At 44.5% G+C, this 17,885-nt stretch overlaps 1 protein-coding gene across 1 annotated transcript in view; it reads left to right on the top strand.

The window, feature by feature from the left end:
• Nucleotides 1-16,900, top strand: part of NPHP4 (nephrocystin 4) — a 969,441-nt gene extending 952,541 nt beyond the window's left edge. Inside the window, exons 29-30 of the mRNA XM_085608868.1 lie at nucleotides 12,282-12,425; nucleotides 16,347-16,900. Coding sequence (XP_085464994.1) covers nucleotides 12,282-12,425; nucleotides 16,347-16,487 — 285 coding nt within the window. The 3' untranslated portion in view covers nucleotides 16,488-16,900. The remainder of the gene's footprint in view (nucleotides 1-12,281; nucleotides 12,426-16,346) is intronic.
• Nucleotides 16,901-17,885: the final 985 nt, after the last annotated feature.

Here is a 17,885-nt window from a genome sequence, read left to right as displayed (position 1 = left end):
GCTCTAAACATCGATGATAATGGCACACCTGGCAACATTTCTTGTTGGTTAATTTCCCTCATAGATGTGTGTATCTCTGACAGGCATTGCTACTGCAAAAAATTATATCTAATGCAGCATGTACACCTAGCCAATCCCCCCAACGTATCGATGAGTGTAAAACATTCTTTTCATTTACACTCCCTTTCTGCTTTGTTTTAGTTTGGCTACGTCTGGTTATGGATATTCACGCTGTTTTAACATGTCTAGACGGGAACTTAGTTTCCGTGTCTGAAGTGGCCTGTCAAATTTGCATTGTCCTTCTTCCGTTGCCATGGAGGTTAGGGTGCTAACGGTCACGTCATTCAGCTAATTGATCAATGTGCGCACTTCTGTGAGCTGCATTGGTGTACAGTCTCAGGTCACAGTGTTCCTAAATGCGTACATTGCAACTCCCCATCCCACGATGCCAGTAGAAACCTCCTACTTCTGGCAGCACGCCCGTATTCTCTGAGCTTCATTCACCACACATACCTGGTTTAACTGTCCACCATCAAAGTGGTTCCTTGCAGATCTCTCATGTCATCTGCCGGGCTGCGTCAACTCCTCAGGGTTTTGCTTTAGTTTAAATAGTCACCCCATTCCGAGTTGCTCATGCCTTCTATACAGATAGAAGCTCCTTTGCACCCATGCAGCCTTAAACTCCCCTTTTTCCAGAGATCTGTACACAGGGAATGTCTGTGCTGAAGTCCCCCACCAGTCTCCTGAGCGCTCGTCTCTCCTGTCTCTCTTCAGACATGTCTGCTATGAGAATCTGCTGGCCGGCTTCAGTGGGGGCTTGGTGTCCATCCTGGTACTGTACCCCTTGGACTTCATTTTTGCTTGTAGTGTCTCTCACTATTCCTCTTCCCTTTTTATGTTTCACCTGCACTACACAGTCTTATCCCGAAGGACTGCATAAGTACATCAATCGCTACCTTCCGCTGCCCCTGCAAGAGTTACACAGATCTATCCACCTCATTCTCAAAAGGCAGCAGGGCCGCACATCTCTCAATGAAGGGCTCCATTGTAAGTTACTCTACCTAAATGCTTGCATCGTTACTATTTTACTCCACAACGGATAGCTAAATTCGGATTAAATATGTGAGATGTGGTACTTTATTAGCTGACTTCTTACATATGGCTTGGTCATGTCGAGCGCTTACAACGTACTTGCAGGAAGTTTTTCAAAGCGTGGCAGCTGTCCTGGATGTCACCATCGATTCCTCGCCCAAAGCTTGCAGTGTTAATATTTTGCACACTGCTCATTGTCGGCAGTGCTAGCAATAGCTATATCCCAAGGTTTACAGTGTTCATATATACACAGTGCTCATTGTTGGCAGTGCTAGCAGTAGATATACCAGCAAAGCAAAGCTTTCACTGTTAATATTTTTCACATTGCTCATTGTGTAGTTACAGTAGGTGGCACATGTTAATTGTCTACAAAGATGGAAAACAACATGGTGCTGATCAGTGGACAGTGGCTTAAAGAGGGACAAAAAGGAAACATACATGTTCAGAGTGTAAATGTCATCACTTTGACTCTGGGAAGTTGTATGCCTTGCTCTTTCCAGCGTCTCCATGCTGGCAGCCTTCCAGTTCACATGTGATATTGTTCCATGTAGCGCTGCATTCTTAACTTAAAAGGGTGAGCAGGTATGCAATTGGCCATGGGAGGGCCACAGTCTAAACGCTTAGTTCTGTTGCTGGAACAAAACACAGCTTATCATTAATCACATAGGTGAAACCTATTGCATTTACCAATGCTTGTTTTTCTTTCATCTCCTCAATGGAGACAGTGTCCTTGTATAAAGTATATGATATCAGTAAATGTTTTGCTGTTTTCATTACTTACACTTTCTAGTACTACTGTGTACCACTGTGCCTAGCTGTCAATAGGTTATGATGCTGCAGAAGTTGTGTGGTCTGCCCCTCTCAGATGCTTGAGCTGTGGCTGGACTGGTGGTGTCTTAGATCTCTGAGCCTGAGGGTGTTCTGTTTGAGTGTGCATTCCCTGTTCTTTTCTGTGTTGTCTGAGCGCTAGTGGGAGATTTTGGTAGAACCCTTTGCCTTCACAACGTCGGGCCAGAGTTTCAAGTGGAAGGCATTCTCTTGAGGGAAGGCCGGGAGATCATACCCGCTAACAAATTCTTGTCTGAGCTACAGCAACAACCATCTAGCAGCCTCTTAATTCATGATTATGCCACCCCAATAGATGGGACAGTGAAGAGGACTTCTAAAAATGTGTGATTGACTTGTGGCAAGTGGGTCCTGTTCATCATCTGAGATGGGTATTCTATCAGCTTTCAAATCCCACCAGCCGAAACACTGTTTCTCTTCACTTCTCGCCACTGTCAGAGGTTCATCACCAAGCCTCCCCTGCGAGGGATTGAGTCTCTCCTGTCAAGAAGAGTGGTGTTTCCTGTGCCTCCTCTTTAGAGACATGAAGGAATTTATTTCATTCTCTTCGTTGTTCTGAAGCCGGATGTGGATTTTTGTCCGATCCTGACTGAACCTGAAAGAGGTGAATCACTTTGTTTGCCACATTCCTTTTCATCGATACAGTGATTCCTTGAATGTCTATAGGAGACTTTGTTATGACCTTGACCTCCAGTCTGCATATTTTCATATCCCAATTCACCCAGAAAGTTCTCACTACATTGTGTTGTAGAAAGTAATCACTACCAGTTTCAGGTACTTCCTTCTGGCCTCTGATCGACTCCAAGAATTTGTAGCAATTTATTTATTTTGGTGATGGCTTGTCAATAGTTGCAAGGGTTTCAGGTTTTTCCTGTCTTGATGGCTGGCGAATTTCTGCTCCTTCTTTCTCCAGGGATAGAGACCAGCACCCTAAAGGTCTGCTGTTGTCTGTGGTATTCTTACGTTCAACTCAGGAAAAAAGATTTATTGAGGAAAGGTATTGGGTAGACGTTTCTTCCAGAAGCAAGCAGATTTTATCTGCAATGTAAATTGAATCTTCGGTTAAGCCACAGTGTTGGCAAGGTCTCTTTTCCGCCACCATGACTCTGGTTTCTTGTACATATCACCACTTCATACCAATTGTTTCCCACTGAATTACAGAGGATCAAGTCTGTGATGATCTGGGAACATAGGGACTGCCTATGACATAAAGCGATGGTTATTTTGCAAACACCATCCACAGGTGTTCCTCTGACTGCTCCAGTTTCGTTTGTCTTGGCCATAGATGCCAGCCAGTGAGGAGTGAAGCTGCAGAGACTTTAGTCTTCAGCAGAATCCCATCACTGGTCCATTTGAAGTGAACTCTCTGCCATATTCAGGGCTCATCTGCTGAAGAAAGCAGATATGGTCCATAATATCAACTAGGTGGGCAAGATGTGTGTCAGTCGCTAAGGGGAATTAGATGGCTGGCCTTGGCTGAGGTGGCTCAAACATTTTGCTTCTGGCCAACTCACACTGGTAGTCCGTCAGCATCCTACCCTACTGGACAGGACAATATGTTGATGGACAGACTCAGGACCTCCTTTCTAACCACAATCTCTGAAGTTAGAAGTGTTTTAGTTCAAACTTCCTACAGCCTAGGTTTAATCTGTCCACTTCCACGAGCAATGCTCTGCTTTCTATCTTCTGCTCAGAGTCCTGGTGTCTGGAAGCATGGGAGCTAGATGCCCTCCCCTTTCCCTGGCACAGGGATTTCTATATGTCTTTCTTCCATTCGTCTCCTCCCAAATGGTGCTGTAGAAGACTGGAGGAGGCAATTGGGTGAGCTGGATTCCTTGATCATGACTTCTCCTTACCTCTGTTTTTTTGCAGATTATAGAGTTATCTTGTGGCCCTTGCTTTACCCCTAAGATCCCCTCCTAGTTCTGTGTTTCTCTGGAGTTTGTCCTTCCAGTGTTTGATCCTAAGTCTAATTAAGGTTTTCCCCTTTTCTCATCTATTTAGATTTGTTTTCCTGTGGGCCATCCAATAAAGGAAAAAAGCACTACAGCTAATCGTATTCACTTGGTGAGCCTGGATATCACTCAAGCCTATATATCTTTAGGAGAGACTGCTCCTATCTATAGGCACAATTGCTCTACATGAGCAGAATCAGCATCCAAGACAGAAGAAAGAGAAATGTACTTGTTACTCGTTTGGAAGACAGATATCTAGGCTCATCCTCATACTTTTGTCTTAATACTGACTTGATTAACAGAACATCGATAGTGGTTGTTTTTCTGCTGGGGTGTTGCATGCTGCTTCACAGTGACTTGGATTCTCAAAGTAGTGTGTGCTTTGCATCGCTTGGGTGCTGTTATGTTTTCCATGCCTTAGGTATGAGCTTATGTGGTTAGAAATTAGATGAGAAGACAGACGAAGGAATATCGTTTTAATTACTTAACAGTAATCTTAATTACTCCAAGTCCTAGTCTTCTATTTTGCATTCCTCTTCCCATCTACTGTCCCTTCTTGTGCTTTCAGTGCATTCTCTGGACCCAGGCTGGAGTTCTTGTTTTTTAGTTCCAGGAGTTGCCTAGGAAGAGTGGGTTGCTATATAAATGATAGAACTATTTTTAATTGAAAAGGAAGAAAGGCATTTAGCTCTAGTTAGAGATCAAATATATGCCTTGTTCCCAGCTATAATGTTAAGAGTATCTGTCCCTGGGAGGCTCTCTTCAAGTGGTAAGGATTGCGCGAAGAAGATTGAGACTCGGCGTAAAGAAGTTTATCGTAAGTCAGGGCCAGACTGGGAAACCAAAGCAGCCCTGGCTAATTTTTCAGACCAGCCCCTGTAAGGTGCGTAGCAAATGAGTGACCTTGACCACTACAAGGGGATCTTGGGGTTCTTCTCCCCTAAGAAAAATTGTGAAAAAAGGGCAAAAATGGTGCATTGTGCAATGCATTTTTCATTATATATTCAATTGTATTAGCTTTTAAAGCATAGTAAATGATGACATTACAGTCATCAGGATTCCACCCAGCCACTTGAACAAATGGTCAACAGACATTTTTTACATGAGTGGGTTATAGGTCCAATTGGAAAGTCTGGATATAAAACGTCAAAGTGCAGTTAAGACTCTTTTAAGGAGTCATGCTGTCATTGTGCAAAAAAGACACTAGGCATATCGAAAAGCAATTTCTGTATTGATGCATTAACAAGGATGGTAAACTTTGTTATTCATGTCATCCTCTAATCAATTCCACAATTTGTATTGTCATGATTTACAATACATATATTCCTCAATTACCGAAACGTTAAGTGATTAACACAGGAAAGCTTGAAAAGTTAATTTAATCTTTCATGCTGGCCATTTATTACCCCAAGAGCTTCTGATCTGGAAGACAAGGTCACCTCGCAGCAGTTTGCGGACAGGGGGCTTCTCACTCAGGGAGGGCCAGGGCTGGCCTTAGCACTGTTGGCTGAGAGTACAACAATTTTTGTTGGTGCCCTTCAATGATTCCTCACTGTAACCCTCCAACAGTGCCCCATATCTCTCCATAGCCCCCTCTCACATGTATTACATTTGTTTTATAGCGCCTCTCATACCAGTGTAGGGTGTCAGGCAGTTTACATCACACACACACAGGCAATGAATTGTATGTGTGTAAATCAGTGTATAGACAATATTACATAAGAGAAAGAGTAATTATAAGGTGTAGGAGTCACGTGTCATCCACACTGGTAGGCTTTTTTTAAGAGTACTTTGTTTGGAGAAGCACAGACTCAGGATTTCAAATGTACCACAGTGGCTGGGGTTGGCTGTACTAATAAGAATTTAGTTCTATCCAAAGAAACCCTTTGCACTTTTTAGCAATATTAGGATAACGAAAGACTGAGAAAAACATAACTTTCTAACTTGTACAATGCAGTTTGCATGCTGCTCTTTGATGGCAGTTTATAGTTCACTGTGCTGTATTACGATTGTAACTTATGAACTGCAAGTAACAAAAAGGATCTCTGTGACAAAATCAATAACCTACTGAGCTATCCACATAAAATACAGTTCTGTGTTCTGAATGGTACACGTTCTTTGCGGCAGGCATATTGACCTTCTGAACTACTTTAGATGAGTCAAAACAGCCACTAGATAAACAACTCAAATCTCTCCCTAGCAGGAACATTATTCACCACAAATATCTTGCCACTTTTAGTGCTGCCTGAAAACTGCTGGCTAATCAACAAACTCTGAAGCGGTTGCTTTTAAATTCATAACAAATTTCAAAACACGGTGTCCATGAAAAGCAGAGGTTGGCATGGAGGCCATGGCCTCCTTGCCTTAAATCCAGAAACGCTACTGTAAGAGCTACCAGACGTCATGCCTTTCATTGGAAAACTGGGCTGCACTGCATCTTGAGTAGCACAAAGCACTTGAAGTACTGCTCCAGACAGCAGTTCATGGGGTGGATGGGTGACGCCATAGTAAAGCAAAACAATCATGTTGATATGGTCACCTGTGGAGAGCAATGTGACAGAACTGTGGGGTTATTTGTTGCTCGCATGGCCATCTGGGCTCCTTCATGACTGCATTTGTTCTTGGTAAACTACCCCAAATCCTGCTAGTTAGCATCCAAATGTATTTAATTTGTATGGTCTGTTTTGGACTCTGGGCTGTCTAACTATTTTGCTCCCCAGGGCACTGCTTTCAGCCAGATAGTTGATTGTTTCTTTATCAAAAAGACATTGACAGTGTGGCCATCCCTGGATCTGACATTTCGATGGTAGGCATAGCCTCCTAACTTTTTGGTGGAGTGGCCTTTCTGCTTTTCATGATCGCCTCCAATTCACCAGAGTATGGGTGAGAGGGACATTATCTTGTAGGATATGTAATGTTTGTTAATACACCAAAACATTTTGAAGTTAAAGGCAATTTTCTCAGCTCTGAAAACCTTCTTTCATTTCACGAGATCCAGAGTAATAATTATGTGTTATTCACACCGTCAGCGTAACAGCTGTTTTCTGTGTCGTGAAGCAGGGGGCACCTACTCTAAGTAGCGCTACCAGCAGACATTGGTTTTGTGAAAACAGGACTAGAAACATAGCATTTTTCTGAGGAATTGTAAATACCAGAGTGGCTATCCCAAGCTCAAATGGGAAATGCTCTAGGAAGTTAAAGACCACATCTTTGAGGCCTGAGATATTCTACACCTACACACCTTCCAAAACTCATCTGGACACCAACTGTGAGCACACAACCTCTGGAAAGAGAAGGCTAGGATCCATAGAGATTACCTTAATCTTGGATTGGACGTTGACTTCCTAAGTGCATCTTTATTCAAAGCCATCTAAGTCATTTCTAGTTATTCTCTGGGCATAATACATTTAGTAACTCTGATTAGATGTTCCACTATTTCTTATAACCTGAACCTATCATTGGCCAAATTGATACACAAACCTTTTTAGCCAACAGCCTCCTTTGATATTAAGCTCCTTTCATGGAAGACTTGCTTCTTGTTGAACATGACATTGGCCAGACGCATCAGTACAGCAAGTGCTTTGGGCCTTGGAACCTTCCATGGCTCCTAATGAACAGAATGGTTCTCAAGAATGACCTTTCCTTCTTCTCAAAAATTCTTGATAACGGGCCATGTGAACAGAGCAATCATAACATAACAGGTGTATTTGTAAAGCGCACGATTCCCCATAGGTGTCCTGGCGCTGAATAACAGATATTTATTGGTACCCAACTCAATGGTACTCATTTTATCGACCTCAGATGGATGAAAGGCTGAGTGGACCCGCCGGGATTTGAACCTGTGACCATGAGGTCGAACACAGGCCCCTGCAGTGGCTGCATTACTCCACTGAGCCACCAGACCCGGCAATCACTCTCTTAACATTCTTCCCCATGTTCCCATGCATCCTTGAGTAAAGAGCCATTCACATTCTATCAGTAAGGCACACAAAGGTCCTTATTCCAAATTTGTTGGAATCCATGTTCTTTTTATTGCACCAGACAAGTAACATACCAAAATTCACGTGGTAGGGTAAATACAGTGGTTTTCTGCAAAGGGACAGAATGGTTCTCCAGAACGACCCTTCTTTCTTCCCAAAAGTATTGTTGGGGTCCATGTGGACAAAGCAGTCACTCTCCTAATATTCTTCCCCATGCTTCATTGGCTAAAGAGCCATTCCATAGTCTTTAAATAAGACACACGTAGGCCCTGATTCAGAGTTTGTCAGAATCCATGTACTTTTTATCGCACCAGATAAATAACAATACGTTATTATTGGGTGTGATAAATAGCACCTAATATGAGTTTTCTGGGGAATAAAATGTGGTTTTCAGTGCACCAAAATCTGTGTGATATGGTAAGTGGATATGGCTGGACTCATAGTGGGGAAAAAATGGTGGACTGGAAAAGCGGCCACGAATAATTACTAGTGATTAAGTCTAATTCAGTCACTTCACCCGTCACTTTTTTCTTTTTCGAAGTGAAACAGCTTAAGTGTGACAGGTATGCCCAATTCTGGGTGTTGTGCTCGCTTTCCAATAGGACTAAAGCTGCACCTCACTGACGAGCACAAAAGGCCAAAACGGTCTTGTGCCCCCATCTGAAGTGAACGTGTCCTGGCAGTTAAGGCTGTAGTGATCCTATCTGAGCAGGATCATGACTGATTTGTACTCGTCAGGTCTTGGTCTAAAGTAGCACAATGGCCAAAACAACAATGGACTGGAATGCAGCTCTAAGTACCAATTCCTGAGAATTTAAATATTACACCCGTCACTTTTTTGTTTTGTCTTGTTTTCATTGGAGGCCTTGATAGTGGTTTTGAGATAGTACTTACTTTACTCTTTTGATGTGCTTCTTCCAGGTTTTGCCTACTGTTCTGAGTCGGAAAGCCAATTGGGGATTTAATTTTACATCAGTATTTCTGAGCATTGCATTTCTGAGTGCAGTGTCGGGTGGTACGGTATGGGGGCGGCAGGGCAAGGGAGATGGGGGAGGGACTCGAATTTTTCTTTTTAATTCACTTACCTGATAGCAGCATCTCTCCACCATCTCTCCCTCGTCGTGTCTCCTCCGCGTGTCTTTCCCAGAGCCAATCACAACGCTGCAATGCCTTTGGAAAGGGTATGTGTTTTAACATGGCAGGTGGGCTGTTCTGGTAGTGGTAATGTCCATACAAGAGGTTTTGCATGACTTAGAACAGTTGGCTACCCTAGGAAATGGATGTTTCTTATGTGTGGTTAATTAGGTTAGTGATTAGTAAGTTTGGAAGTGTTTTGCTCTCGCCTGGAGGATAACTCATTGGTTATGGTGGTTAATATGTTAAGTTTGCATTTGGAAGAGGAAGGATCTGAGTTTTTGGGATGATGGTGATAAAGCAGTCGGTTTTGTAAGGTCATGTGTAGCTGTAAGTAGTTTATCCAGTATGAAGCTGATGTGGAAGTGAGCCTTGATTCTGTGATGTAGATTATGTTAAGTTTGTGGTCTGTGATGAGACTTGCTATTTCTTCGGTGTGATGTTGCATTACTAAACTGCCTACCTTTTAAATATCTACTATACTTTGCATTTAATTAATTGCCAAAAGTTAACTGGAAAAAGAAAAAAATGTTAAGGACTTTTTTTACTGGTGGAGATGTGGTCAGAAGAAGAATATGTATAAAGTTAACTTACACGTGACCGTTTCTTTGTCTCCATAACTTTCGCAGATATATATTTCTTAGGAGTGATTAAGCACATTGGGGCCCGATGTATTAAACACTTATGTGTTAGCAAGTTCTGCGATTCACAAAATCGCAGGGTATGCAGATGTAAAAGTGAAAAAGCATTCCAGCTTGTCAATGCGTTTTGTGATCCATTCCGAATTACCATTAGGAGTGGACATGCATCCCTGCCAAGTATCACGCATCAGGGTTACACAAACACATTCTAGAGAGGTTCCCGCATCACCGCACTAAAATGCATTAGTCACGCACCCCTTGCCAGGTGTGTCCAACAAGCCTGGAGCTCTATTTAAGCAGCGTGCGCTGCCAGTGCATGTGTTCTGTGCTTCCTTAAAACCAGATCTGCTGTGTCAAATAACCAGTTTGGTCTGAACACTATCTTGTATTGGGGCTGCGTGGGTCGGCCTGGGCCTTCAGTTAGCCAAGCAGGCCTCAAGCTCCAGCATAGCACGTGGTCTGTCAGCACCACCTGTGGATTACAACATCAGGAGGACCCGGCAGGGACCTCACAAGGGTCCGGGGGTGGCGCCTTACCTGTTTGATCTGTACCAGCAAGGTGCCACCCCACTGTGATCATGCAGTGTAGCTGATTGGCTCCTGCAGACACTGAAGCGGCGGGTGGCAGCGTTTGTTTTCCTCGCTGTGTCTGCTGCAAGTGTAGTCACTTCTTACAGTATAGATGTCACTATCACAGGTCAGTGAGCGTGCAGACTTTCTTTGGCTGTTTGAGGGCCTGTTCGGTCCGGTGCGCAGCACCGGGTTTTGCTGTTGATTCCCCTCATATAATTACCAAACATTATCTTGCAATTCACCTATACAGCGGAGTTGGCGGGCAGCAACTTTCTTTTTCCTTGAGACACCATTTACAGTGCAGTCCCTGAAGGATAGATCATATGACAGTTAGTGTGTGGGTTGATTTTTTGGGGCTGTTTGTGGGCTTTGTGCACTGGGGTTTACCGTTGATTTCCCTGATAGATTGCTCGCGGCAAGCTTAGATGCCTGCAGTCTTCTATACATTGCAAAACACTATAAAGCATGCCTTGGCAAGTTCAAAACTGCCCCGATTTGCAAATGTGGGCCACTTTTAATTCTCTGATTGGCTAAATCGGCGGGGGCGGCACTTTTAGTCTGGTGACAGGGTTTATTTTCTGTCCCAGCCCTGCTCTGTGTGGGGGATGTTTACTGTCCGGCCTGGCTGGCAGACACAGGTGAGCTCTCTGACCGCACAGGACTGGACCGTCCGCAACTCTTCGGCCTACATTAACCTACTACGCCACCATTCAATTTCTTTTTATTGGTTATATTGTACTGATACCCGCAGTCATGTTTCTCTTCATCTCTGTATATTTTCAGACGCACTGGCCTCTAAAACTTACTTGGCGCCTGTTACATAATTTTGATCCACGATTGATGTCTTGTCAGGCTAAGCAAGTGCCTCACAGCAAACCCTGCGAACTTCCTCATAGTGTGTCTTCATTGCCATGAAAAGCTTGGCAAAAATTACTTTACAGTATAGTCATATTTTAAAAAGGTTGTTAGTGAGCTTTCGTTTCAGTTTTCCATTAGTTTCAAGATATCTTTAGGGCTTCTCATTGTTCGAAATGTTGTAATTTCTGATATTTTGCTCTTTCAACACACTTCATTGCATGCGTTTAATGGCAAGAACACGTCATTCTAAGGAGTCACACGTTTGGCAGCTGAATGTCACTCATACGTACATAAGCAATCTGAAAACTTGCCAGCTGTGGGCATGAAAGGGGCGTATCCCCCTAAATGTGAGTCGTAGTGATATGTATCAATAGTGTGCAACCGTAATTGTAGTCGCAAACCATTGGCCAGTTGCTGACACCTCTAAAAAGTGGTAGCCGGTTTCCAAAGTGGAAGGAGTCCCTTGGTGCACCCTTCCCTGTGTGAATCGTTTCTGACGACTGTGGGGAGGAGCAAGCGGTGGTCCAGGGGCCAATGCCCTCTCCTCCCGATAAATTTCCAAACTGAAAACATATCCTGTGTTTTTTAAAGCAGCACCGGTTCCTTTAAGGAGCATGGGCTCCCTAAACAGAAAGTGTTTCCTGTTTGGAATGCAGGCACAGGATTCGTTTGCTGCTGTTCCTTGCAGACCTGGAACCCTGTGGTCGTAGCTAAACACAGGGGTTCGAAATGGCGAACTGCCTACTTAAAATTCATTCGACAGGTCCTTGTGACCTGTCTTGGTTCCTCAGCCCCATCGTTATTTATGCGGGGAAGTCTCTGGGCTAGTCAGCTGAAAAGATATCACCATAGCAATGTGTGTCATCGGAACATTCACCATTCACATCATAACATAAAGCAGTTGTCAGTGTAAAGCACAGCATTTTACCTTCCGTGTTCGCTAAATCGGATGCTTGTAGATGTTAACTGCCGAGCATGGAAGGTGCGTTTTGTGAAATTGCTTTGAGAGTGTGCCTGGCATGTTGAAATGCAGCTTCACCATACAGAGGGGGATGAAATGTGCTACTTAAAGATTCTGTTGACTGCCTTTCTCAGGCAGCTGCTTGGTGCCCTTTCTGTGAGACTGTGCTCTGCAAGTGCGCCAGATAATTGCTGTCTGATACAGCAGTAGGAGGTGACTGTTGTCTGATGTCTATCTCCAGGCCTTTGAGATCACGTTGCCTGCTGGAGGAGGCAAGGGCTCGAACAAGAGAATCACCTACACGAACCCCTACCCGTCCAAGAAGGCCTACTCTCTGTACAGCAACCGGCCGGACCTGCTGCAGTTCAAGGAGGACCGCTTCAAGGTAACTGACAGAAAAGTAACCGAGAACTCATGTTCTACTTGGGGCTGGGTTGCTCATTTCTGACACAATGTATGCTTGAGCTAAAGCCAAGTATTAAATTGACTATGAAATATCGAATAATTATTCTGCATACGTATGCAGAGACGTTTTGAGGCATGGGCAAAGTGGGCTCTGGCCCAGGGCCCCAGCCTTTGGGGGGGGGGGGGGGTCTGCTAGAACCAGCGCTGATCTTTAATAATTATTAAACCAATTATTTTAAATACTGTTTTCCTTTAATTAATTTTGAATGTGGGTGATGTATTAAAGACCTACTGTAAAGAAATGTTCTGTTTGTTTCATGCAACATCCATAAACAACGCTTATTTTAAATCGAAACAGAACCTCACATATTAGAAATGGGAGGGTGTCCCAGAGATTACTTGCAGTAATATTAGTGAACTGCTGCTGTGTTACAATATTGACAACACATGTCACTATCCCTGAATATTAGATGTAAAACATTTATAGTTTGGGTGAGGGTGTCCGTGCGCTGTCTGTGACCTGGCTAAAGAGGGCATGAAAGAGATGAAATTGGATCCTAAATTCAAAGCTGTTCTGAACAGGGACCTCCATAATATGTGTGGTACAGGGCCCCAAAAGTCCATGATGTCCCTGTGCGTATGGCCTGTTGAAGATGGTTCCACACTGTTCTCGATTGTGTAGAACAGGCACCACGCCCCAATTTTTTTTTAGAAAGTGCAATTTGCATTAGATCTTTTTATGTCAAGAGCAACGAATGGTTAATATTGTGGCTCTGAAACAATGAGGTGAAAAATAATTACGATGAAAGCTTAATTGGCTAATTAAACAGACCCATACTTGTAAATTCTATTCGTTTTCTTACCTGAAGTCAATGAAGAAGGCCTAAAAGTTCAGCTAAAACACAATTTAAAGTGTTACAGAGCACACCGGGCACTTCAGAAACAGCAATAAAGATGGGGCCTATTCTTTTTGGCTTACAAGCTAGTAGAAGCATGTTTAGTACATACTGAAGTTGGATTTTAACGCTCAAATGTTATGTGGATTTTTCTTTGTTCCAGTCTTTCCGCAGTTCAGCTGTATGTTTAAACAACTCTTTTTGACCAAAAGCATTACTCGTTGTATACATGTTTTGAAATACTTTATAACTAATTAGCTTTGAATGTAGGTATTTATAAGGTATACATACAGCCATATATCCATAGACAACAGAAAATAATATACATCTGCAACATTTCTAAAATGGGTGCCTATCAAAATGAGTACAAATTGTTCCTCTCAAATAGTTCCACTGTGCCAATGTCACCGACCTTTCACTGACATACAAATCAACCATTGGCAATGTCTATACGGCTGTCTTATGAATGCACTGTCAAGCCAGACCTAAAAATCCATGTACAATAAAGACCTCCAAACTGTGCTGCTGCCACAGAAAAAGCAGTAAGGTAAATAAACTAGTTATCTAAGACACTATAATAGCATAACACTTGCATGTGTATGCCTCTGAAAGTTCAAACTCAGGCAGCTGGATAAATAAACAAAATTATCACTGCTGTGTGGCGCGCAAGCACTATTTTCTGTGGAAGCGCACAACTTCTGCGAAATCAAAACATGTACTCCTGGATCCCCACAATGTGGGCGGAGCCAACTCCCCTCTCCATGTGATTCTCAATTAATTGTCTGGGGACACCAGCCCTGTCAAGCCAGGCCATAAAAATCACTGGCCGGCATGCTTATACCCTCCCACACCACCCTGAGCTCATTCCTCCCCCTCTCAACCCAAAACTGTATCTCCACTTTTTGAGAGCAAAGTAAGGGCACTTAAATGGTTTCCGGTGCTCAGCGCCAGGGACTTAATTGCCAACAACACACACATGACAGTCTGCCACATGGTGGCGCTGCTCATCTAATTTAGAGATGAGCAGAACAAGGGTTGTTTGCGAATACAATATACATTACAAATAACTAATACCTACCTCTCCAGCCATTCCTAGTTTTGAGGACCTCGAATAATCTGAAATGTCTCACAGGCGAAAGAGTTGTTTTGGTACCGTCATTGACAGCAATGACGGGCAGTGGGTGGTGCAAGCTGCAGTGACCTCCCGGTCAGGGCCCTGGCATTTGTTATTTTACTAAATAAGCACTGCCAGAGCTGCGTGGACAGTAACTCGGTGTGAGCTCCTTGTCAGCGTGGCCTTCATTCCTTGTCAGTGTGGGGTTCGCAGGGACGCACATTGACATCAAAGACAACGGTCAGAGACACACCCGTATTCCTCGTCAGATAGCGAGCTCGGGCTCCAGGCCCAGCCTTCAACCCTGCGGTGATGGGCCCGGTTGGCCTGTCGAGACCCAGCAGGGGCCAAACCCCAGGCCCATTTGACTCCTGCGCGCCTGGTACTGATCAGGGCTGCCCCTGAAACGCAGGGTTAGTAGATAAACTCTGTAGCGCCAGCCCTGCAGGTACGGTACAGCCGGGAAGACCCCTGGGCGGGACGCCCGCGGCCAGCGTAGGTAGGGCCAGGCAACACCGTGCGGTCGGTGGAGGGTCGCGTCCCAGCAGGGAGCACCAGCGGGGAGCACCTAGCAGCATACTCTGGCTTCCCCCGTAATCAGACACCCCTTGCGGCGCCAGACCTAAGCCCCACCGCAAAACTGGATTCCCGGACGGAGGAGCCTGCACGGCACCCGCTACCCCACAACGTGGCGGAATGCCCCTCCTCCAAGGCCCATAAAACGCGCACAACTACTCCCCCGGTCCAAAAACCTTCCCTGGCGCCAATGGAATCCCCGGCGCCCCACATGGGCCAATGCATAGGCCAAGGCCTTGGCCCCCACCGCTCTTGGAACCACGAGCCCCGGGAGGAAGGGGGCCTGCGCGGCCCTCTGGGAGACAGACCCAGTCGAGCCATGGGCACCTCTACCGCGTGGGCAGGGGCCTCCCGGCAACGCTGCTGGCTAGGGGCCCTGCCTCGCCCCCTTCCACACCGGAGGGGGCGAGCCTCTAACTCCACCACCCGTGACGCCGAGAGCTGCCCAAACCACCCCCCTCCCCTCCCGCGGGCCGCAGCCGGGCCGTTCAGCCCAAGGTGCTACCCTGGACTGGGGAGACCGGGTGGGGGGAGAAGAGGGGGCGGGGGGAGAAGAGGGGGCGGGGGGTTGCACTCACCGCGCTGGAGATGCAGCAGCTCAGGGGACACGACCGAAACGGCGTCAGGGTAGAGGGCAAAGAGGGCGCCCAGTGGGCGGGGAGAGGTATATGTACCTCACCCCTCCCCACCCCCTCTACCCGGAAGTGACGCAGCACGCCAGACCCTTGAGGGTCCTAACCACTGGGAGGGTGCCTCCTGTGCCTCTTGTGGCACTAAGGCGGCCGCCCTCTTAGCGGGTCTCCTTCGTGGACCCCGGGCAGCCGGCAGATAGCGAGCTCGGGCTCCAGGCCCAGCCTTCACTGCTCTGACGCCCGAACAGTCAATACCTGGGTTCGATCCCAGTGATCTCAATAAAGGCACGGAAGCAGTTCTGAACAATAATTTTAGTCTACCAAATCACTTTTACACTGACCAATTCCACTTGAAAGTAGAACAGTTTAAAAAACATTCATTTCAGCAGGCGGTTAAGTCAATATACTGCGGCTTCACAGTATGTGCACTTTAATACGGAGCTCGGATTGACTGTCACAAACGTTCTGCGTTTTGAAAGTGATTATCCGGGGCTCATTTGATGGAAACGAACGTGCAAACACCACCGATCTGTGAGCCACTCAGTGCATTTCCGCTGTCCCTGGAAATAGTCTGGGGATGTGATATTTTTCTCACTTAGACTACACCGAAACAAGTATGAAACAATGATTTTTTGATGCAGTATGTCCTTTGCTCAGCAGTGTTTGTTTTAATGTGTTCCCAGATTGGCGGAGGGGAGACGTACACAATAGGTTTGCGGTTTGCACCAAGTCAGAGCACCGGAATGGAGGAAATTCTTATTTACATCAATGACGAGGAGGACAAGAACGAAGAAACATTCTGCGTGAAGGTCGTCTATACATAATAAAAAGCGACGAAAGACGACAACAGCACTCTGGCTGTCGAACAGTTGCCAGCACAGCCAAAACTCCGCTGACTCTACCATTTGTTGAGTGCTACATACTATTATCTCCTTCACATTTCACTCTGTTATTGATTTTTTTTTTTTAACGAAACACCTTGTAGACTTGATTGTTTTGGACCCTTCTTTATCCATTCTGAAGTGAAAAGAAATATGTTTTTTGTATTGTAAATTGCCCTTTTGGCGCATTGCATCTTTATTATTTTGTGAAAGATTGAGGCCTCCTTCTGTTTTTATTTATTCATTTGTGCAATTTGACCTCAACTTGGTTTTTTAAACAAATTGTATGTTTGTATTAATAATGTAAATTATCGCATATGTATATTTATATTTTTATAAAGTCTGTATAGAAATTTTAAAATAGTCTGTGCTTTTTTACTAATTGTTTTATAAGTGTGAGTTTTATACGATTTTATTCATTTGATCATTGTTTAATTACACTTTGGTCAGAACCTTTAGGCAGGAAACAATACTTTAAAAAAATGTATTAAAAGAGAGTGGACTGAGTAAACTGTTAGTAAATGTGTCATTCAGGAATTTTTACTGGAAACAAAACCTTGTTTTGCAGCCCTTTTTATGCTTGCATTTGCTTACCTGCACCCAACGAGAAGAACTCCTGGATATGTTAAAAAAAATCATATTCCGACAATTTCAGACTGTCAAATGGTTTACATAGGATTAGTTCTTGTATGGGGTGGAATGGTGGGCAAAAACATAATGGACCGGAAGGCTTCCCGAGTATTTACCAGTAGCTGAGATTAATTCAAACATACCATCCATCATATTTTTATTTTCCTTAATCAAATTCTGGTTCTGGCACAATAAATTCGTTGTACAGGCATCATTTGGTATTTTTCCGTCACACAAGAGTCCATCCTTTTTCCTGCATTTTATATTTAATGCGATCTATTCAAATATTCTACTGATGCTCCTGGAGGCTGGTTTAGAATGTCATGTCAAGGTTGAGTTTGGCATTTACCTCAGTGGCCACTACAGATCTTCCTTAATTGTCTGAGCTTGTAAAACATTATTCTTTCACTGTACTTATCTAGAGGACAAGCTTAGATCACTGCTTTGGTAGACTCCAAGTTTGTTACTTGGGAATATGGCTGGTTGGTTGAGGAAAGGGCACCTAGCACAACTAGCAGTGGGTGGTCGTCTTTGCTTCCTTAAATATGAGGTCAATTCCATCCATTCCTTCCTTATCAACTTACAGGCCATTGACTGAGAGAAGTTTGTTCAAGGACCCACAAATGGCCGTTCTTACAGAACTCCTAGCTCACCTGGGGAAAAGTGTCTCAAAAGCTCTAGAGCAGTTGCCCCATGAGGCTTCAAAGAACA

Source organism: Triturus cristatus, chromosome 1_2, assembly GCF_964204655.1.
Source record: "Triturus cristatus chromosome 1_2, aTriCri1.1, whole genome shotgun sequence".
Classification (NCBI taxonomy): domain Eukaryota; kingdom Metazoa; phylum Chordata; class Amphibia; order Caudata; family Salamandridae; genus Triturus; species Triturus cristatus.
This window is presented reverse-complemented; position numbering and strand designations above follow the sequence as displayed.